Source organism: Ranitomeya variabilis, chromosome 2 (genome assembly GCF_051348905.1).
Source record: "Ranitomeya variabilis isolate aRanVar5 chromosome 2, aRanVar5.hap1, whole genome shotgun sequence".
Taxonomy (NCBI): domain Eukaryota; kingdom Metazoa; phylum Chordata; class Amphibia; order Anura; family Dendrobatidae; genus Ranitomeya; species Ranitomeya variabilis.
The window spans coordinates 14,270,294-14,293,522 of NC_135233.1; the positions used below are offsets into that span (position 1 = coordinate 14,270,294).

The following is a 23,229-nucleotide window of genomic DNA, read 5'->3' on the forward strand; positions in this document are numbered from 1 at the left end:
CAATTTTTTTTTGGGGGGGGGTAATTTTTTTTTACCACTTAGATAAAAGAGAACCTAGACATGTTTGGTGTCCATGAACTCGTAATGATCTGGAGAATCATAATGGCAGGTTAGTTTTAGCATTTGGTGAACCTAGCAAAAAAGCCAAACAAAAAACTAGTGTGAGATTGCACTTTTTTTGCATTTTCATCGCACTTGGAATTTTTTTCTCGTTTTCTGTTACACGGCATGGTAAAACCAATGGTATCGTTCAAAAGTACATCTCGTCCTGCAAAAAATAAGCCCTCACATGGCCATATTGACGGAAAAATAAAAAAGTTATGGCTCTGGGAAGGAGGGGAGCGAAAAACGAAAAAAAAAAGGAAAAAGCTTCGGGGGTGAAGGGGTTAAATACAATTTCCAGCTCAGGAAAGGGAGGCCACACCCTTGCAATAAAACAAGGAAAAAAACACAAAAATTTAGCTTGACTTGAGTTGGTACACATGCAGAACTTAAATGCTTGTTTACATTGGCCACAAAACATAAAACCTACAAAAGAAAAAAATTAGCAAAACCGTGCTGTAACTAAGTAAATAAAAAGCAAAAAGTACGTTGAAATAACACAAGGTTTTCAGTAATACTGTTTTTGATCAAAAATAGCATAAAAGCCATCCCACAACGACAAGGTAACTCTGATCAGGACGGTCCTACACTGTCTAATATTAAAAACCTATGCCTTTTGTAAGAGTTTCTCATATGTACCATGTGTTATTTTAAATGTGATCCTACATCTTCAGATTCCATATTGTAAATCTAGGAGCTGCACTTCTCAGTGCTGGACGCCACAGAAGGATTGTTTTCTGCAGTTAGTGATTTACTGCGTAAGGTGTTTCTGCCGGCCATGAGTGCTTTAGACAAATGGGGACAGTTAACACAGACGAGGCACGGAGAGCGCGAGATACAGCGATTTAAAGAGACTATTGAGCAGTACTTGGCTTGTTTATTAGGTGAGTTACCTCATAAGCCATTGATTAGTTGTTTTCATATATTATCTGATTTACTTACACTTCCTTACTGTAAGAACATTTTATATAAAAGTAAATACGTGATATCTATGAATGTGTGATATATGTGGGAGTGCTGTCACTGAGTTACAATCATCAGCTGGACGGCTGCATTTAGAAAACACTTAGGCCATGTTCACACGTTGCGGTTTTTACCGCGGAACCGCAGCGATTTTGCCACTGCGGGTCCGCTGCAGTTTCCATTGCGTTTACATTTACATGTAAACCTATGGAAACCGAAAAACCGCTGTGCACATGCTGCAGAAAAAAACACGCAGAAAAGCAGCGGTTTATATTCCGCAGCATGTCACTTCTTTCTGCGGAACTGCAGCGGTTCTGCACCCATAGACCTCCATTGTGATGGTCAAACCCGCAGTAAAACCCGCAGATGAAAAAAATATCTACGGGTTTTCTGCGGTTTTGGGTGTAGAAACCGCTGCAGCAGGAAGTGCGGGGAAGCGGGCGGAAGTGCGTGGGCAGAAGTGCGTGGGCGGAGTGTGACCGTCAGCATGGAGGCATGTATGTGTGTGTGTGTGTATGTATGTGAAGTCTGTGTGTGTGCGTCTGTCTGTGTGTGTGTGTGTGTGTGTCCCCATGCGACGATAGTGCCACCCAATTGTGCTGAGTCGCCGTATGGGACTACTACTCCCATCCGATATTAGGATGGGAGAGTTGTCCCTGTGTCCGGCGGCTTAGCACAATTGTCAGTAAAACACAAACACATACACATACAATACACATACAATAAACGTAACATACATGACAGACATTACATACAACATATAACTAGAGTATATACTCACCATACAGCACACTGGTACGCGAAGCCCTCGGTCCCGTAGGGAAAAAGTCCAAAAAAAATAAACCAAATCCATACTCCCTGTCCGCAGAATCCAATACCGAGTGTCCCACGCCGATCGCTTGCTCTCCGGCGATACACTACCAGGAGCGAAGCTCCTAGCAGTGTATTGCGTCCTTTACCGGAGTTCAGCGGCTCCGGCGTCTCTATTTACGGCATTAGAGCTGCGTGTGAACTTTCCCACGCAGCACTGCCGTAAAGCGAGAGTACCGGGGTCAATGAACGCCGGTAAACTCTCGCGCATGCGCAGTTACACACCGACAGGAGCCGGAGCTCCTGTCAGTGTGTTGCTGCAGCCGTGGAGAGCAGACACATCTCCGGATGTGTCTGTTCTCCATGACAGATCATCGTGGGACCCTCGTTGGATTTCTGCGGACAGGGCCAGGGAGTATGAATTTGGTTTGTTTTTTTATTTCTTTTGCAGGTCGAGGGTCTTCAGATGGATTGAGCGTATAATAAAGGAATTGTCAAAAAGTGGGTGTCTTTATTTCATTAAAATATTTTTTTCTATTGTCTGTGTTTTTTTTAACCCGTTAATAGGATTAATAATGGATAGGCATCTTATTGACGCCTCTCCATTATTAATCTGGCTTAATGTCACCTTACAATAGCAAGGTGACATTAACCCCTTATTACCCCATATCCCACCGCTACCCGGGAGTGGGAAGAGAGGGGCTACGCGCTGGAATTGGCGCATCTTTTAGGGGGGGGCTCTCCCTATATTTGAGAGCCAGAAAGGCTACGCAGACAGCTGTGGGATTAATATTCATGGCCTGGGAACAGCCATGGGTATTTTAACCCCTTCCCAGGCCAAAAATATTGGCCCACAGCTGTCTGCCTAGCATTTCTGGCCTAAAAATATAGGGGGACCCTACGCAATTTTTTTTTTCGGGCCCCCCTGTAGTTTAGAGCCATAAAGGCTACGCAGACATCTGTGGGCTAATATTCCTAGCCTGGGAACAGCCATGGGTATTTTAACCCCTTCCCAGGCCACAAATATTGGCCAACAGCTGTCTGCTTAACCTTTCTGGCCTAAAGATACAGGGGGACCCTATGTCATTTTTTTTGGGGTCCCCCTATATATTTATTTAACCTTTTAATAGGATTAATAATGGATAGGTGTCTTATTGACGCCTCTCCATTATTAACCGGGCTTAATGCCACCTTACAATAGCAAGGTGGCATTAACCCCTCATTACCCCATATCCCACCACTACACGGGAGTGGGAAGAGAGGTGTTAAGTGCCGGAATTGGCGCATCTCATTTTGATGTTTTCACAGGATTGGACAAGGAAATGACATCATGTGGTTTTTTTTTTCCCACTGCAGTTCAAGCTTTATTTGTGTCAAAAACACAGACAATCTGCAGGGAAAAACGCATCAAAAACCGCACTAAAAACCGCATAAAAAAACGCACCAAAAACCGCACCTGTGTTTTCTGCCAAGATCTGCGGTTTTTAGTGCAGAAAAATCCACAGGAAAATCTGCAACGTGTGCACATAGCTTTAAAATAAAAAGTTGTAAATATACTGTATCATATGGCTGTTTTACATGGGGCAGCTTGTTTAAAAGCCAAAAACTTGTCCTGATCCTAAATCAAACAAATGTTTATAGTGAGTTCTAAGGAAATGTCTGGGTGGAAAATCCACACGGTATTACAGTATCTAGACCAAATCTCAGCCACACTTTGCTAACAAAATATTTGGAGAAACCACACAAGAATTTACCTGCGGTAAACTTTTGAGCCCCAATTTCAGTTCAATTCTGTGGTTAAACGTGCAGCAGATTTTTTTCATTCATTGCAAATTATGCCCCCGTCAGGAATCCTCACATATGACTTATTAACTGATGATTTTTTTTGTGATTTTGGGTGCAGAAAATCTGCAGCGTAATACAGTATCATAGACAAGATTTCCACCAATCTTAATTCATTGCAGAAAATTGATGTGCAAATTTTCAATCTGCAATAATAAATTCTTACTTTGTAGAAAGGTAGAGAATTACAAATAATTTACCGGACCAATTGCCTGAAGGAAATAGCTTCTCCTATTAACCATACTAAAATAAAACATATTGTGTGATTAATAAATAGGACTCAAATAATTTCAGATGATGTGCCTGGCAGACAATTTTACGTGTACAATTTAAAAATATGCTAAATCGTTATTTTAGCAATGATAGATTAAGTATCAGGACTAAACTATTATTGTGTGTCGCTCAGTAATAACTATAAAGGGTTCACTAAAGAGATTGTGCACTTTAGGATAGGTCATCAATGTCTGATCGGCCAGGGTCTGACATTACCCCCGCTGATCAGCCGAAAATACTCTCCTGCGGACCTGTCCATCTTTTAATAGTGGCCGCCGCAGGATACTACACATCTGTGTACACGGATGTGTAGTACCAAGCCTTGGCCACTATCAGAAGACAGAATAGCTCCACAAGTATTACCAGACGGCGACCGCCGACACGGATGATAGCTGATTAGTTGGGGTTCGACATCTGTCACTGCCGCCGATCAGACATTGATGACCTATCCTAAGGATACGTCATCAGTGTTAAAGTAGTGGACAACCTCTTTAAATGTCACAACCAGAAAGTATTTGCCTGGATGTCCTGAGGCTAAACTTCTGGATCCAATCACAAATCTTCAAGGATTCATAAAAACTGGCAGTGAGAGTTTGACGATACATGGCACAGGTGTTCACAAAAGAGATGAACCCTCTTGGCTCCATTGACAATAGTTGGCAGAGATCATAAGGGAAATATTCAAACAACACAAATTGTTGAGCCTCTTTCGGTCATGTTTGGGTTTGATTCATCCTGCTCGGGTACATAGAACAGGTAGTAGTAATCCTTGGAATCATTGTGAGACAGGAATGGGAAAAAAAACTCTTTGGGTTGGAGGGTGTGAATGCCTTCGGGAAAAAAGGTGGATAGGTGAGGTAGAGCCCTCAGAGGAGCTGATGCTAAGACTCTGCTTGGGCGTTAGGAGGGAAACTTATCCTGTACCTTACAAATACCTCTCCAGACATAACTATCATACATCTGAGTAAACAAGTCTCTATAAAAAAAAAAAAAGTCCTCATCTACTCTAGGGGAGGCTTTAGGTATGGGAAGACACTCACAAAGATGAGGTTTTAGAAGAGTTAAGCATAGCAGGCTTAAAGCAGATATGCCAGTGACTTTCCACCTAAAATGAAAGCTCTACCAAGACCAGGAGAACTACTTATGGTCTCATTGAGAAGAGGAAAAGTTTCAAAGAGCGCAAAACTTCTGGGATTGCCTAAATGGCTGTGAGCATGTAATGTTTTCGTGAAGACGTGCACTCTTTCACCCTGTAGCAACAATTATTATAGTATCTAGACTGCTTCATATGAAGAGATGCCAGTAAGGGCCTATTAGAATGAGTAGATTACCCAAAGTCTGAACTAGATGCCTCAACAGCCTAATGTGCTGACCAAGTCATAAAGAATTGAGGCATGGAGTAACTTAGAGGAGCCCTGCGGGGCTGCGCTGTCTGGCCCTGATGTCACGATGTAGGCCTGGCTATACAAGCCTTATTGACTTAAGAGGCGGCAAAAGCAGGATTCAGAAAGGACTATGCTACTGAAAAAATTCCACCTTGAGAGAGTGCAAGTCACTGCAAGATGGCGCATGATGTAGAGGCAAGGTGGGGGGTTCTGGATAGAAAAGCAATTTCAGGATTGCAACGAGAGGAAGGGATGACCAAATCGACATCCAGACAAAAGATGTCAAATCACCTAGAGGAGGGCAAAAGGTTGATGGGATGTTACCATTCCCTGATGAGGAGGAGATCAGAGTCCCTGTGGTCATCCAGTGATTATTGTGCAGCTGGTGCCAACTGGAAGAAACCTTCCCAGGAGCCGAAGAGGTGGACTCCTACATAAAATAGGGAGTGCCACTCACTGACTGAAGTCCTGCATGTCCGAGGCCAGCGTGGCTTTGTGCTCAGATTTTGTCAGGACTCTGAACATTTTTTATTACCTTTTGTGCATTACTGCCCTTTTCCAAGATGGCGTCTTTGGTCTCATGTGCACTGTGTCTTCCTGCTATAAAACTCCACCCCAGCCTTCAGTCTGTGCTAGAGTATTCTGCCTTGCATCCAGCTCCTGACCTCTGGTGACTCCCTGGCTATATACCTGCTCCTGTGAACCTGTGGGGTTATCCTGCTACTCTGCTCTGAGTTCCTGCTGCATACACCAGTTCCAGTAATCCTCCTTCATCTGCTGCTCGTGTTTACTTCCATCTGCATTTGCTGGACATGTAAGCTGTTTCTGCTCTGCAAGAACCTGAGACTATTAACCATGCCTCCCTGGTTGAGCTAAGATATTATTTGAATTGCCTTATAAGCATATCTATCTGTGTTTTGGACTAAGCAAGGACTTATTCGTGTCAAGTATCCTCAAGAATAATTGTGCTTCATAGACTTTCTGCGTGATTGCATTTTCCTCTGAAGCTTCCTATAGACTGCTAAGCTGCGTTTTAATATTTGCACCAAGTGTTGTGGACTTGAGTTTCTCTCTGCACCTGTTTGAATCACCATGTTCTAATATAGACTTTACCACTTATAAAACTGTGTCCTGTAGTTGTCTTGTTCCACGCAAAGAGTCTCCTGAGTTATCCCCTATAATTATTACAGATTTAGAGTTTGTTCCCCGAGGATTCTGTCTGGGAGGAGGAGGCTAGGCAATCAAGTGGGATGTTCGAAGATGACAATGGGAATCTATGGAAAAATATCCTGGCTCCTAAGAAGGGAGCTACGATGGGGGCTGAAAAGGCCTGTGGTCAGAAAAGCTAGCATTGGCAGCAATCTGGGATTGTAGACATTCTTGAACTGATCACGGACCTAACTGAGGCTAATACCCGAGAGGGATCTCAGGTGTCTTGGAAAAGACATAGGGTAAGAAGATAGAGCCACAATTAGCAAAAACAAAAGGCTTTTCACTTGATCATCTGACCAAAACAGTACACGAGGTGCTATCAATGTTGAAGCACTCTTCCTCCAACACGCCCTAAGCTAATTAGGCACCTGCTGAGTTAAGGAGGGAAGCTGTGGAGGTGGCATGAAGATTGCTTCCCAACTGTGAAAAAAGGCAGAGACTGGAGTAATGTGCCTCCACACTACCAAGTGCAGCGCCCCAGAGTCCTGGTCGTTGCAGTACTGTGGCTCCGCCACTAAGGGGAGCTATGGTGCGTCTGATGGCACTGAAGGAGTTCATCTGATCAGGTATCACAGACACCAATACATTTCACAGTCGGGCCTCCGGGGGGAGCTAAGGGTTCTATTCACTAGGCCAATCCCCACCATAGTGGGTAAACTGGGGGTCAGGAAGGAAGTTAGATCAGAAAGCTGACTGGGTTGGAACCAGGCAACACCTTGTGGCAGAGGGTGTTGTGGGGGAAGATACAGTAGGGTCTCTGTCAGGGGTGGGATCCTGATAGAGGCTTGGCAACTTGAACGAACGTAACGGGACCGTGCCTGCTCAGGATAGCGGCGGTGCCTGTTGTGAATTTACTTTTTGCTCCCTCTAGTGGTTACTAGTTTTTTGACTCTGGTTTTTCTGTCATTCCTTTTATCCGCACCTGGGTCGTTAGTTAAGGGTGTTGCTATTTAAGCTCCCTGGACCTTCAGTTCTATGCCTGGCAACGTAGTTATCAGAGCTAGTCTGCTGTGCTCTTGTCTACTTATCCTGGTTCCAGTTATATCAGCTAAGTCCGCTTTTTGCTATTTTGTTTTGGTTTTGTATTTTTGTCCAGCTTGTTCCAAATATATATCCTGACCTTTGCTGGAAGCTCTAGGGGGGCTGGTGTTCTCCCCCCGGACCGTTAGACGGTTTGGGGGTTCTTGAATTTCCAGTGTGGATTTTGATAGGGTTTTTGTTGACCATATAAGTTACCTTTCTTTATTCTGCTATCAGTTAGCGGGCCTCTCTGTGCTAAACCTGGTTCATTTCTGTGTTTGTCATTTCCTCTTACCTCACCGTTATTATTTGTGGGGGGCTTCTATCCAGCTTTGGGGTCCCCTTCTCTGGAGGCAAGAAAGGTCTTTTGTTTTCCTCTACTAGGGGTAGCTAGATTCTCCGGCTGGAGCGTGTCATCTAGAATCAACGTAGGAATGATCCCCGGCTACTTCTAGTGTTGGCGTTAGGAGTAGATATATGGTCAACCCAGCTACCACTGCCCTATGAGCTGGATTTTTGTATTCTCAGACTTCCACGTTCCTCTGAGACCCTCGCCATTGGGGTCATAACAGTTTGCCAGGCCAGTATTAAATGTTTAATGCATTGCAGAAGAGGGATTATAAGAAAGAAGATTCTGAGTTTTTTTTTTTCTTCTTCCCCTTTACCTCAGAGTGGCTATGCTTGCTGCAGACATGAATGTCCAGACCTTGATTACAAGTGTGGACCAGCTGGCTACTCGTGTGCAGGGCATACAAGACTATGTTATCAGAAATCCTAGGTCAGAACCTAAAATACCGATTCCTGAACTGTTTTCCGGAGACAGGTTTAAGTTTAGGAATTTTGTGAATAATTGTAAATTGTTTTTGTCCCTGAGACCCTGTTCATCTGGAGACTCTGCTCAGCAAGTAAAAATTGTTATTTCGTTCTTACGGGGCGACCCTCAGGATTGGGCTTTTTCGCTGGCGCCAGGAGATCCGGCATTGGCTGATATTAATGCGTTTTTTCTGGCGCTCGGTTTACTTTATGAGGAACCCAATCTTGAGATTCAGGCAGAAAAGGCCTTGCTGGCTATGTCTCAGGGGCAGGACGAGGCTGAAGTGTACTGCCAAAAATTTCGGAAATGGTCCGTGCTGACACATTGGAACGAGTGTGCACTGGCCGCTAATTTTAGAAATGGCCTTTCTGAAGCCATTAAGAATGTTATGGTGGGTTTTCCCATTCCCACAGGTCTGAATGATACTATGGCACTGGCTATTCAAATTGACCGGCGGTTGCGGGAGCGCAAAACCGCAAATTCCCTCATGGTGTTGTCTGAACAGACACCTAATTCGGTGCAATGTGATAGAAAAATCGCAAATTCCCTCATGGTGTTGTCTGAACAGACACCTGATTTAATGCAATGTGATAGAATCCTGACTAGAAATGAGCGGAAAATTCATAGACGCCGGAATGGCTTGTGCTACTACTGTGGTGATTCTACACATATTATCTCAGCATGCTCTAAACGTATAGCTAAGGTTGTTAGTCCTGTCACCGTTGGTAATTTGCAACCTAAATTTATTCTGTCTGTAACTTTGATTTGCTCACTGTCATCTTATCCTGTCATGGCGTTTGTAGATTCAGGTGCTGCCCTGAGTCTCATGGATCTCTCATTTGCTAAGCGCTGTGGTTTTACTCTTGAACCATTAGAAAATCCTATTCCTCTTAGGGGTATTGATGCTACGCCATTGGCAGCAAATAAACCGCAGTATTGGACACAGGTTACCATGTGCATGACTCCTGAACACCGCGAGGTGATACGTTTCCTGGTTTTACATAAAATGCATGATTTGGTTGTTTTAGGGCTGCCATGGTTACAGACCCATAATCCAGTCCTGGACTGGAAGGCTATGTCAGTCTCAAGTTGGGGCTGTCGGGGTATTCATGGGGATTCCCTGCCTGTGTCTATTGCTTCTTCTACGCCTTCGGAAGTTCCGGAGTATTTGTCTGATTATCAGGATGTCTTCAGTGAGTCTGAGTCCAGTGCACTGCCTCCTCATAGGGACTGTGACTGTGCTATAGATTTGATCCCAGGCAGTAAATTTCCTAAGGGAAGACTGTTTAATCTGTCGGTACCTGAACATACCGCTATGCGTTCATATATCAAGGAGTCTCTAGAGAAAGGACATATTCGTCCGTCTTCTTCCCCTCTTGGTGCGGGATTCTTTTTTGTGGCAAAAAAGGACGGATCTTTGAGACCTTGTATTGATTATCGGCTTTTAAATAAGATCACTGTCAAATTTCAGTATCCTTTACCGCTGTTGTCTGACTTGTTTGCCCGGATTAAAGGTGCCAAGTGGTTCACCAAGATAGATCTTCGTGGTGCGTACAACCTTGTGCGCATTAAGCAAGGTGATGAATGGAAAACCGCATTCAATACGCCCGAAGGTCATTTTGAGTACTTGGTGATGCCTTTTGGGCTCTCCAATGCGCCTTCAGTTTTTCAGTCCTTTATGCATGACATTTTCCGGAAGTATCTGGATAAATTTTTGATTGTTTATCTGGATGATATTTTGGTTTTTTCTGATAATTGGGATTCGCATGTGGAGCAGGTCAGGTTGGTCTTTAAAATTTTGCGTGAAAATTCATTGTTTGTCAAGGGCTCAAAGTGTCTCTTTGGTGTACAGAAGGTTCCCTTTTTGGGGTTCATTTTTTCCCCTTCTGCTGTGGAGATGGACCCAGTCAAGGTCCGAGCTATTCTTGATTGGACTCAGCCCTCGTCAGTTAAGAGTCTACAGAAGTTCTTGGGTTTCGCTAACTTCTACCGTCGTTTTATCGCTAATTTTTCTAGCATTGTGAAACCTTTGACGGATATGACCAAGAAGGGCTCCGATGTAGCTAACTGGGCTCCTGCTGCCGTGGAGGCTTTCCAGGAGTTGAAACGCCGGTTTACTTCGGCGCCTGTTTTGTGCCAGCCCGATGTCTCACTTCCCTTTCAGGTTGAGGTGGATGCTTCAGAGATTGGAGCAGGGGCCGTTTTGTCGCAGAGAGGCCCTGGTTGCTCTGTTATGAAACCTTGTGCCTTTTTCTCTAGGAAGTTTTCGCCTGCCGAGCGAAATTATGATGTGGGCAATCGGGAGTTGTTGGCCATGAAATGGGCATTTGAGGAGTGGCGTCATTGGCTCGAGGGTGCTAAGCATCGTGTGGTGGTCTTGACTGATCACAAAAATCTGATGTATCTCGAGTCTGCTAAACGCCTTAATCCGAGACAGGCCCGCTGGTCATTGTTTTTCTCCCGCTTTGATTTTGTTGTCTCGTATTTACCAGGTTCAAAGAATGTGAAGGCCGATGCTCTTTCTAGGAGCTTTGTGCCTGATGCTCCTGGAGTCGCTGATCCTGTTGGTATTCTTAAAGATGGAGTTATCTTGTCAGCTATTTCTCCGGATCTGCGACGTGTGTTGCAGAGATTTCAGGCTGATAGGCCTGAGTCTTGTCCACCTGACAGACTGTTTGTCCCGGATAAGTGGACCAGCAGAGTCATTTCCGAGGTTCATTCCTCGGTGTTGGCAGGTCACCCGGGAATTTTTGGCACCAGAGATCTGGTGGCCAGGTCCTTTTGGTGGCCTTCCTTGTCAAGGGATGTGCGGTCATTTGTGCAGTCCTGTGGGACTTGTGCTCGAGCTAAGCCTTGCTGTTCTCGTGCCAGCGGTTTGCTCTTGCCCTTGCCTGTCCCGAAGAGACCTTGGACACATATCTCCATGGATTTCATTTCTGATCTTCCGCTATCCCAGGGCATGTCCGTTATCTGGGTGATATGTGATCGCTTCTCAAAGATGGTCCATTTGGTTCCTTTGCCTAAGCTGCCTTCCTCTTCCGATCTGGTTCCTGTGTTTTTCCAGAACGTGGTTCGTTTGCACGGCATCCCTGAGAATATTGTGTCAGACAGAGGATCCCAGTTCGTTTCCAGATTCTGGCGATCCTTTTGTAGTAGGATGGGCATTGATTTGTCGTTTTCGTCTGCTTTCCATCCTCAGACTAATGGACAGACGGAGCGAATCAATCAGACTTTGGAGGCTTATTTGAGGTGTTTTGTCTCTGCTGATCAGGACGATTGGGTGACATTCTTGCCGTTGGCTGAGTTTGCCCTTAATAATCGGGCTAGTTCCGCCACCTTGGTTTCGCCTTTTTTCTGCAACTCTGGTTTCCATCCTCGCTTTTCTTTGGGTCATGTGGAGCCTTCTGACTGTCCTGGGGTGGATTCTGTGGTGGATAGGTTGCAGCGGATCTGGAATCATGTGGTGGACAACTTGAAGTTGTCACAGGAGAGGGCTCAGCGCTTTGCCAACCGCCGCCGCGGTGTGGGTCCCCGACTACGCGTTGGGGATTTGGTATGGCTTTCTTCCCGCTTTGTTCCTATGAAGGTCTCCTCTCCCAAATTTAAACCTCGTTTTATTGGGCCTTACAAGATATTGGAAATCCTTAATCCTGTATCTTTTCGTCTGGATCTTCCTGTGTCGTTTGCTATTCACAATGTATTTCATAGGTCCTTGTTGCGGCGGTACATTGTGCCTATAGTTCCTTCTGCTGAGCCTCCTGCTCCGGTGTTGGTTGAGGGCGAGTTGGAGTACGTGGTGGAGAAGATCTTGGATTCTCGCCTCTCCAGGCGGAGGCTTCAGTACCTGGTCAAGTGGAAGGGCTATGGTCAGGAGGATAATTCCTGGGTGGTCGCCTCTGATGTTCATGCGGCCGATTTAGTTCGTGCCTTTCATGCCGCTCATCCTGATCGCCCTGGTGGTCGTGGTGAGGGTTCGGTGACCCCTCACTAAGGGGGGGGTACTGTTGTGAATTTACTTTTTGCTCCCTCTAGTGGTTACTAGTTTTTTGACTCTGGTTTTTCTGTCATTCCTTTTATCCGCACCTGGGTCGTTAGTTAAGGGTGTTGCTATTTAAGCTCCCTGGACCTTCAGTTCTATGCCTGGCAACGTAGTTATCAGAGCTAGTCTGCTGTGCTCTTGTCTACTTATCCTGGTTCCAGTTATATCAGCTAAGTCCGCTTTTTGCTTTTTGCTATTTTGTTTTGGTTTTGTATTTTTGTCCAGCTTGTTCCAAATATATATCCTGACCTTTGCTGGAAGCTCTAGGGGGGCTGGTGTTCTCCCCCCGGACCGTTAGACGGTTTGGGGGTTCTTGAATTTCCAGTGTGGATTTTGATAGGGTTTTTGTTGACCATATAAGTTACCTTTCTTTATTCTGCTATCAGTTAGCGGGCCTCTCTGTGCTAAACCTGGTTCATTTCTGTGTTTGTCATTTCCTCTTACCTCACCGTTATTATTTGTGGGGGGCTTCTATCCAGCTTTGGGGTCCCCTTCTCTGGAGGCAAGAAAGGTCTTTTGTTTTCCTCTACTAGGGGTAGCTAGATTCTCCGGCTGGAGCGTGTCATCTAGAATCAACGTAGGAATGATCCCCGGCTACTTCTAGTGTTGGCGTTAGGAGTAGATATATGGTCAACCCAGCTACCACTGCCCTATGAGCTGGATTTTTGTATTCTCAGACTTCCACGTTCCTCTGAGACCCTCGCCATTGGGGTCATAACAGGTGCCCAAGGAAGGACCAGAAGCGAGATAGATTGTGCTGAGTGAGAAACGAGATCAAGCAATAGGAGAATACCAGTAGGAGTCGTGCTGTTAGACCGAGGCAACATCCTACTGAGGCGCACTACCGGTGGCCGGAACGCCGAGAGGGTATTTCAACATCCAGCTTCAAGCAATACTCTAAACAGCGGCAGGGCAGTCAGTCTAAGGCGGGCTGTCTAACTTAAATCACCTATGCAGTCTTGGGGGGCAACTTGTGGAGAGGGGCGACTCTAGGGTCCCGGAAGAGCTCCGAGCCTACCCGTCAAACGGGTGCCGTCCCAACCAGAACACCAGGGAGGGACGGAGGATTAGCAGAACATCATCTAATCGAGTTGTGAGGGAACTTAAGAAACAGACACAACAGTTGTGGGGACTTTCTGTAAGCACAGCAGGGAAGGACCGCAACACATAGCGCTAGAAGGAAGGCACAGATTTCCACCTGCTAAGAGAACTCTGGAGGTGCCATTGGACCGGCCGGACTTGCGTAGCCTGGTTATCCGGATTCCGGACTGAGGACCCAGAGATCTTCAGTAAAGAGGTAAAGAGACTGCAACCTGGTGTCCTCGTTATTTACTGCATCACACCACAGCCTTACCACCACCATCATCTACTCACTTCATCCATCATATCTATCACTGTACGCCCCTCGGCAGGGTCACGGGTCGGGCATAGCCACCGTGACAACCCCAGAGCAGAGACTCAGAGGCCCGGTACCGGGTACCCCTCGGCCCTGCGGCAGTGGGGGCGCTACACAAGCACCCTCAACACGGATGTCGGGGGGAGAATCCCAGAAATATCCAAATCGATTAGGGGAACCATTGTAGTGGGGGCGGGTCTCAGAAGGCTTCCCCCCCCAATGGAGCAAGTGGCACCAACAATGCTAGTCTGCAAATTGTGCAGGAAACAGCAACATAGAAGCATAGCAGAAAACTAAGAATAGAGGGCACCATCAAACATAATCATTTAAGTGTTCAACCTGCCACATGTCAAAAATACAAACCATAGAAAAACAAGAAAAGAGACATGCACAAACACAGGGATCACCCTATAAAGTTGCAGAATTTTATTTACGTCAGTTGACCATACACTACAAATATTAAAAACATTTAAAATCACAAGAACTGTAAGCAAATTGCACCCAGATAGATAGCGGAAAAACTCAAGCAAGGGTCCGCTTGATTTCCTGAAGTCCCTAAGTCACATATCTCAATTTATTGTGAAATACCCATAATAATAAACACTATCAGAAGCAGTCCATTTCTACTTGGTCTAGTATACCTGATGATTGGTACCCAATATAAGCATTAGTTAATGTCAAAAAGGAAAAAACACCAAAGGACAGATCAAACAGCCCTAAGTGTCCTAGATAGGAAGTACAAATCGCCCAGTATCTTATCAATCCAGATAACTACCAGACAGAGAGTAGTCTAAAGGTACCGTCACACTCAGCGACGCTGCGGCGATATAGACAACGAGCCGACCTAAACTAGATCGCTGGAGCGTCGCTGTTTAGGTCGCTGTAGAGACGTCAAACACAGCAGCTCCAGAACGACGCAGGAGCGATCCAGTGACGTAACGGCGACTCACTTATCGTTCTCGCTGGTTGTTAGCTCTATGTAAAACAGTGCTGACATCGTTGCTTTTGATGTCAAACATGACGATACACGCCGACCTGACGACAAAATAAAGTTCTGGACTTCTTGCTCCGACCAGCGATATCACAGCGGGATCCAGATCGCGCCTGCGTGTCAAACACAACGAGATCGCTATCCAGGATGCTGCAACGTCACGTGTGACGGTACCTTAACAGACAAATTTGACATTTTTCAGACAATCGTCAAGAAAATACCCAATAGACATGCTCACATACTACACTCGTAAGTGCTTGTTCAGAGAGACCAGGATCAAGAGTCGGCACCCATGCAGCCCACCCAACGCGTATCGTCACCTAAGTGACTTCCTCAGGGGCAAGTGGCTTGAGTTTTCCGCTTATCTATCTGGGTGCAATTTGCTTACAGTTCTTATGATTTTAAATGTTTTTAATATTTGTAGTGTATGGTCAACTGACGTTAATAAATTCTGTAACTTTATAGGGTGATCCCTGCGTTTTTGCATGTCTCTCTTCTTGTTTTTCTATAGAAGCATAGCAGGCCACACACAGCCTGGTAGGAGAAGTAATAAACTGAAAGGGAAGGAGTTGTCGACTAAGGGGAAATAACAAGTAAGGATCATCAATATATGAGATGCCCCCTGCACAGTTTGTTATAAAAAAAAAAAAAAAAAAAGGAACAAACCGTTTTTACTCACCATCCCCTGGTCCAGCGCTGTCTGGCTGTGTAGATTAAATGCCCTGCTCTGATCTCATTGATTGACTGCCGCATTGTCACGTCGACAGCGCTACAATCAATACTTGACACTGGGAGCAGCGGTAGAGACTCTGCAATGGGCCTGGGTGACTTGCTCTGTTGTGGCCCACAGAGTGACACAGTACTGTGGAGTGCACGGTGTGTCATTCCTAAGGTGATAGGAAGGAGGTCGGGACACTTACGACACCTAATAAAAAATGGAACAAAAGAAAAAACATGCAGTAGGCCTGATGCCGGTCATATCTGCCTTCTATGCACACTAGGCTAAAACGAATGGATAGGGGATAACCTGTCTTTTTTTGGGAGGAAGTGGGGGGATAACCCTTTAACAAGAAAACAACATCCTTAATATTAACAAAATATTGGTTCACAGATCCATTTTCTTTCCTTAGGAGTGAAAACAACCATTGAGGGAGCAGTGACTCTCGATACTGTTCAATCCATCAACTTTGCTACCCTGCAGTCCTTTGAAGGTGTAAGAGCAGCCGTGTCGGATGAAGCAATGGTCACCAGATGTGAAGGGGTTCTGATGGGGTGGCTCAGCCAGATTCAGAAGGTAATGTCAGACATGCAGCTATCCATGGAAAGTGCGAGGAACATTTTATTTAGAATATGCTTGTATTCCGTCAGTGGTAGATACTGACCATGTTAACCAATTTAGAAACATTTTTTCTCCTACGCCTCATTGGGGGACTCAGGACCATGGGTGTTATGCTGCTTGCCACTAGGAGGACACTAGAGTTAACTCCTCCTCTGCAGTATACACCCCTTGACTGGCCAGAAACGACTCAGTTCTTGCTTAGTGTCTGTAGGAGGCACTTGGGTCTATTCAGACCCCACCATTTATTATTTTATTTTTTATTTTCTGAAAATTTTTATTTTTTATCTAACGGAGTGATGCGGGCGACGGATTCCTTTTTAGGGTCCTCTCTCCCCGAACCATCAACAGGCGAGCACGGCGAGTATACCTCCCCGTACCTCACCTGGGATGTTTGGGGCATGCCTAAACTAAACCCAGGGCGACGGTTCCTACTCGGTCCCGATCTCCCCCACATAGGAGGGCGAGCACATAGAGTATACCTCTCATGTGCATCTCCCGGGCTCCATCGCACTCAAGCCCTCACCTCGGCGTCTTGTAGTCCCCACGGTAGCCGTAAGTCCCCTGCGGCAGGCACATCAGCACGGCGGCACAGCCATAAGTCCCCTGCGGCAGGCACATATGACGCTCTCCATCCCCCGGTGCAGGGAGGACCGATTGAGCTGGAGGCCGCACCGAGGCTCGGTGAGTAGTCCCCTCCGCACGCTGCAGCGTGGGAGGATGCGGTCCGGGTCCCTGGGGAGAGGCGCCGCTGCTTGGTGGCAGCAGCGATAGTTCGGCGCTACGCGCCCGCCGGCAGCCTACACAAATTTAGTTGCCGGCTTTTCAGCCGGACTAGGCCGAGTTTGTAATTCCCGCCCACTGCTGGAGCCCCGCCCAGCGCTCAGGCGCTTCTCGTTCTGAACGAGAATAGCCCTGCAAATCTCGGGCGCCATCTTGGGACTCCTCTCCTGCGTGGAATTCAGCAGCAAACTCTTCCTCCTTCCTCCCTGGGGACACCGACACAGGACCATGGGTAAGCTGCTCCTCCCTATAGGAAAACGCTTAACCCCTTCCCTGCATCCACATTCCTGCTATTGCAGTATTTTGGAGGCACAGACATACACTATGTCTCAATCTAAGGAGGCAAAAAGGGGCAACAAAAAGCACACTGTTTTTTACCGCATGTACCACTTGTAATTCTTCTTTGCCACGTGCTCACACTACTCCTTTGTGCCAGAACTGTGACCCGGCCAGTGCGCAGCCGCCTTCTGCCCCCCCCTCCAATGTCTCCACCGACCCCGTCGGGCCTAACCCTCCTGAGTGGGCCGTTTCCTTGTTGCGTTCCATGGATTCATTGGCCAAGGCACTGGAATCCTTCCGGGGATCCTCTATAAACCAGAACTCCCGTCCGTCGACCGCGACGGATTCTGCCGCCGGTGCAGGGCCGTCCGACCACAGGGGCCGTACTTTACTTCGAGACTCTCGGGGTTCTAGGAAAAGGGCCCATGTCTCGTCCCCCGTACACGATCGAGCTTCAGCATCGGGGAGTTCCACCTCTCGCTCCCCTTCTCCCGAGGGTCGCAGCGTACATGACTCGAAATACGAGTCAGAGGAGTCTTTAACTCAGGACTCCTCAATCGGTCAGGATACACTTGACTGCCTTATTGAGGCAGTCAATAAATCTCTAATGGTGGATGAGGAATCTGTTTCCACTCAGGAACACGTAGTGTCTTTTAAAAAGACTAAACGCGTCCAGAAAATATTTGCTAATCACCCTGAGTTTCAGGACATCGTCCAAAAACACAGGGAACATCCGGATAAGCGTTTTACGGCCCAAAAGGCCACAGAAGCCAAATATCCCTTCTCCAAGGACCTGATGAAGGAGTGGCTTCTCTCCCCCTCTGTAGATCCTGCTGTATCACGCCTCGCATCCAAAATAATCCTATCCTTGTCCGACGGTTCATCGGTCAAAAACCCTTCTGACCGTCAAATTGACTACCTGGCTCGATCAGTCTTTGAAGCCTCAGGAGCAGCACTCCTTCCATCTTTTGCGGCTACCTGGGTGGCTAAGGCAGTGGTTGCCTGGGCAGAGGTGTTAACCTCTACCGTCCACGGCAGTAACCTTCCCCCAGAGGCGGCCAGACTCGCTAACCAGATAGCTCAGGCTGGAGACTTTGTTGTCAACGCTTCTATAGATGCGGCTAATTGCGCAGCTCAAGCGGCTGCAAATGCAATCTCCATTAGGAGGGCCTTGTGGCTCCGGGATTGGCATGCAGATTCTGCCTCCAAAAAGTCACTAACTTCTTTACCTTACCACGCTGGCCATTTATTTGGAGTGAAGCTAGACCAAATAATTTCTGACGCTACCGGAGGGAAGAGTAAATTCCTTCCTCAGCAGAAACCTACTCGACCCTTTCGGAATCAACAGCAGTTTCGATTCCGATCCTTTTGTAACAACTCCGGTTGGTCCTCCTCCTCCCCTGGTTCGGGACGGCGGGGAGACAGAAATCCCCAGGTCTCATACAGACCTAACCGTTCCTGGAAGCCCAGACCGAGACCCTCTGGCCCCAAGGCTTCTGCACCCACTAAACCTTCTACTTAATGACTCATTGTCGTGTCCGGCGGACACCGACAGAGTAGGCGGACGTCTTCTCTTGTTTCGCCAAAATTGGCTCTCGGTCGTCCACGACGAGTGGGTCAGAGAGCTCGTGTCCTCCGGATACAAAATCGAGTTTTCTTCCATTCCACCCCCTCGCTTTTTCCAGTCCTCTCCCCCCAAATCAAAAGCGTCACTTCTTCTTCAGGCCATACAGTCGCTTCGAAGGGATGGTGTCATCATTCCGGTTCCTTGAGACCAGAGGTTCAGGGGATTCTACTCGATCCTATTCGTGGTCCCAAAAAAGGACTGGACTCTACGGCCCATACTGGATCTCAAGCTGCTAAACAAGTTCGTACGGGTTCGACACTTCAGAATGGACTCTCTCCGTTCAGTTGTCGCGTCTCTGGAAAGAGGAGAGTTCCTTGCATCCATAGACATCAAGGACGCCTATTTCCTCATCCCGATCTGCTCCTCTCATCAGCAGTTCCTGCGCTTCGCAGTCCAGGACAAGCACTTCCAGTTTGTGGCTTTGCCTTTCGGACTCGCCATTGCCCCCAGAGTGTTCACAAAGGTCATGGCAGCTGTCATGGCCATTCTTCACGCTCGGGGAGTGGTAGTTCTTCCGTATCTGGACGACCTATTGATCAAAGGGCCTTCCCACTCTGCATGCGCGGAGTCTGTCAGGTTAACCATGGATTCGCTTTCTCGCCTGGATTGGAAAATCAACTTCGAGAAATCATCTCCGGTGCCGGCCCAGCAAATCTGCTTCCAGGGCATGATTTTGGATTCTTCCCGCGGGTTAGTCATTCTCCCTCCAGAGAAGGTCTCGTCCGTACAACAGGGGGCACGCAAGCTCTCCCGCCCAGTCCCGCACTCCATCCGCTTTGCGATGCGCATCCTCGGGAAGATGGTGGCCGCAATGGAAGCCGTTCCGTTTGCGCAGTTTCATCTCCGTGCCCTACAGCAGGCTCTGCTGTTCGCCTGGGACAGGAGTCCGTTCTCCCTCGACCGTCGCTTTCGCCTATCACCACATATCAGGAAATCCCTCAGGTGGTGGACGCTACAGTCCTCCCTGAAGCAAGGGAGGTATTTTCTTCCGGTACGCTGGTTGGTGGTGAACACTGATGCCAGCCTGTTGTGAATTTGGATTTTGGGCTCCCCCGGTGGCCACTGGTGGAATTGAACTTGTGTCATCATCTTTCCTGTTCACCTGTTCTCATCAGATCTGGGTGTCGCTATATAATCTGGCTTCTCTGTTAGTTGCTTGCCGGTCAACAATGTTATCAGAAGCCTCTCTGTGCTTGTTCCTGCTCCCAGACATCTACTAGATAAGTTGGACTTTCGTCCATGTTTGTTTTTGCTTTTTGGTTCCAGTTCACAGCTGCAGTTTCGTTACTGTGTCTGGAAAGCTCTTGTTGATCAGGAATTGCCACTCTGGTGTTATGAGTTAATGCCAGAGTCCTAAAGTAATTTCTGGATGGTGTTTTGTTAGGGTTTTCTGCTGACCATGAAAGTGTTCTTTCTGTCTTCTGCTATCTAGAAAGCGGACCTCAAATTTGCTAAAACTATTTTCCTGCTGTGTTTGTTATTTCATCTAAAATCACCGCCAATATATGTGGGGGGCCTCTGTCTCCTTTTTGGGCATTTCTCTAGAGGTGAGCCAGGTCTTATATTTCCCTCTGCTAGCATTATTTAGTTCTCCGGCCGGCGCTGGGCATATAGGGATAAAAAGTAGGACATGCTACCTGGCTACTTCTAGTGGTGCGGTAGGTTTAGTTCATGGTCAGTACAGTTCCCATCTTCCAAGAGCTTGTTCCTATATAGGCTTATGCTATGTTCTCTAGCCATGGAGATCATGACAGTTTGACCGGCCCACTAAAGGGTTAATTCCTTGGCTGAGAAAGGAGTGAAATAAGAAGTCTGCTGAGAGTTTTTTTTTTTTTTTTTTTTGTGCTCTTAATTGGATCATTTGCCAGTCTGTCTATGCTGCAGTCTTTCTTTTTTTTTCTCTCTCCTTCTAATCTTTGAATGGCTCTGTGTTCACCTGTTTATTATGGATCTTCAGAGTGTAACTGCAGGTTTGAATAATCTCACCACGAAAGTACAAAATTTGCAAGATTTTGTTGTTCATGCTCCGGTATCTGAACCGAGAATTCCTTTGCCGGAATTTTTCTCGGGGAATAGATCTGGTTTTCAGAATTTTAGAAATAATTGCAAGTTATTTTTGTCCCTGAAATCTCGTTCTGCCGGGGACCCTGCACAGCAGGTTCGGATTGTGATTTCTCTGCTCCGTGGCGACCCTCAAGACTGGGCTTTTTCATTGGCACCAGGGGATCCTGCGTTGCGCAGTGTAGATGCGTTTTTTCTGGCCTTGGGGTTGCTTTATGACGAACCTCATTTGGAACTTCAGGCAGAAAAAACTTTGATGTCCCTATCTCAGGGGCAAGATGAAGCTGAAATTTACTGCCAGAGATTCCGTAAATGGTCTGTGCTTACTCAGTGGAATGAGTGTGCCTTGGCGGCTACTTTCAGAGAGGGTCTCTCTGATGCCATTAAGGATGTTATGGTGGGGTTCCCTGTGCCTGCGGGTCTGAATGAGTCCATGACAATAGCTATTCAGATCGATAGGCGTCTGCGGGAGCGCAAACCAGTGCACCATCTGGCGGTGTCCACTGAGAAGACGCCAGAAAGTATGCAGTGTGATAGAATTCTGTCCAGAAGCGAGCGGCAGAATTTTAGACGGAAAAATGGGTTGTGTTTCTATTGTGGGGATTCTACTCATGTTATATCAGCATGCTCTAAGCGTACTAAAAAGCTTGATAAGTCTGTTTCCATTGGCACTTTACAGTCTAAGTTTATTTTGTCTGTGACCCTGATTTGCTCTTTGTCATCTATTACCACGGACGCCTATATCGACTCTGGCGCCGCTTTGAGTCTTATGGATTGGTCCTTTGCCAATCGTTGTGGGTATGATTTAGAGCCTTTGGAGACTCTTATTCCTCTGAAGGGGATTGACTCCACCCCATTGGCTAATAATAAACCACAATACTGGACACAAGTAACTATGCGTATTAATCCGGATCACCAGGAGATTATTCGTTTTCTGGTGCTGTATAATCTACATGATGATTTGGTGCTAGGATTGCCATGGCTGCAGTCTCACAACCCAGTCCTTGACTGGAGAGCTATGTCTGTGTTGAGCTGGGGATGTAAGGGGACTCATGGGGACGTACCTTTGGTTTCCATTTCATCATCTATCCCCTCTGAAATCCCTGAGTTCCTGTCTGATTATCGTGACGTCTTTGAAGAACCCAAGCTGGGTTCACTACCTCCGCACCGTGAGTGCGATTGTGCTATAGATTTAATTCCGTGTAGTAAATACCCAAAGGGTCGTTTATTTAATCTGTCTGTGCCTGAACATGCTGCTATGCGAGAATATATAAAGGAGTCCTTGGAAAAGGGACATATTCGTCCATCGTCATCTCCCTTAGGAGCCGGCTTTTTCTTTGTGTCAAAAAAAGACGGCTCTTTGAGACCATGTATTGATTATCGGCTTTTGAATAAAATCACGGTTAAATATCAATACCCATTGCCGTTGCTGACTGATTTGTTTGCTCGCATAAAGGGGGCCAAGTGGTTCTCTAAGATTGATCTCCGTGGGGCGTATAATTTGGTGCGGATCAGGCAGGGGGATGAGTGGAAAACCGCATTTAATACGCCCGAGGGCCACTTTGAGTATTTGGTGATGCCTTTTGGTCTTTCTAATGCCCCTTCAGTCTTCCAGTCCTTTATGCATGATATTTTCCGCGATTTTTTGGATAAATTTATGATAGTGTATCTGGATGATATTCTGATTTTTTCGGATGACTGGGACTCTCATGTCCAGCAAGTCAAGAGGGTTTTTCAGGTTTTGCGGTCTAATTCTCTGTGTGTCAAGGGTTCTAAGTGCGTTTTTGGGGTTCAGAGAATTTCCTTTTTGGGATATATTTTTTCTCCCTCTTCCATTGAGATGGATCCTGTCAAGGTTCAAACTATTTGTGATTGGACGCAGCCCTCTTCTCTTAAAAGTCTTCAGAAATTTTTGGGCTTTGCCAACTTTTATCGTCGATTTATTGCTGGTTTTTCGGATGTCGTTAAGCCATTGACCGATTTGACTAGACAGGGTGCTGATGTTGCTAATTGGTTCCCTGATGCTGTGGAGGCTTTTCAGGAGCTTAAGCGCCGTTTTTCTTCTGCCCCTGTGTTGCGTCAGCCTGATGTGGCTCTTCCTTTTCAGGTTGAGGTCGACGCTTCTGAGATCGGAGCTGGGGCAGTGTTGTCGCAGAAAAGTTCTGACTGCTCCGTGATGAGGCCTTGTGCCTTCTTTTCCCGTAAATTTTCGCCCGCTGAGCGGAATTATGATGTTGGGAATCGGGAGCTTTTAGCCATGAAGTGGGCGTTTGAGGAGTGGCGCCATTGGCTTGAG

General features: G+C 46.7%; 1 protein-coding gene across 5 annotated transcripts in view; it reads left to right on the forward strand.

The window, feature by feature from the left end:
- Window positions 1–23,229, forward strand: part of DNAH8 (dynein axonemal heavy chain 8) — a 411,047-nt gene that overhangs the window by 55,604 nt on the left and 332,214 nt on the right. For all 5 annotated transcript variants that reach the window (XM_077282008.1, XM_077282010.1, XM_077282011.1 and 2 more), the window contains 2 exons: window positions 797–986; window positions 15,978–16,141. In XM_077282008.1, the coding sequence (XP_077138123.1) occupies window positions 797–986; window positions 15,978–16,141 (354 nt within the window). The remainder of the gene's footprint in view (window positions 1–796; window positions 987–15,977; window positions 16,142–23,229) is intronic.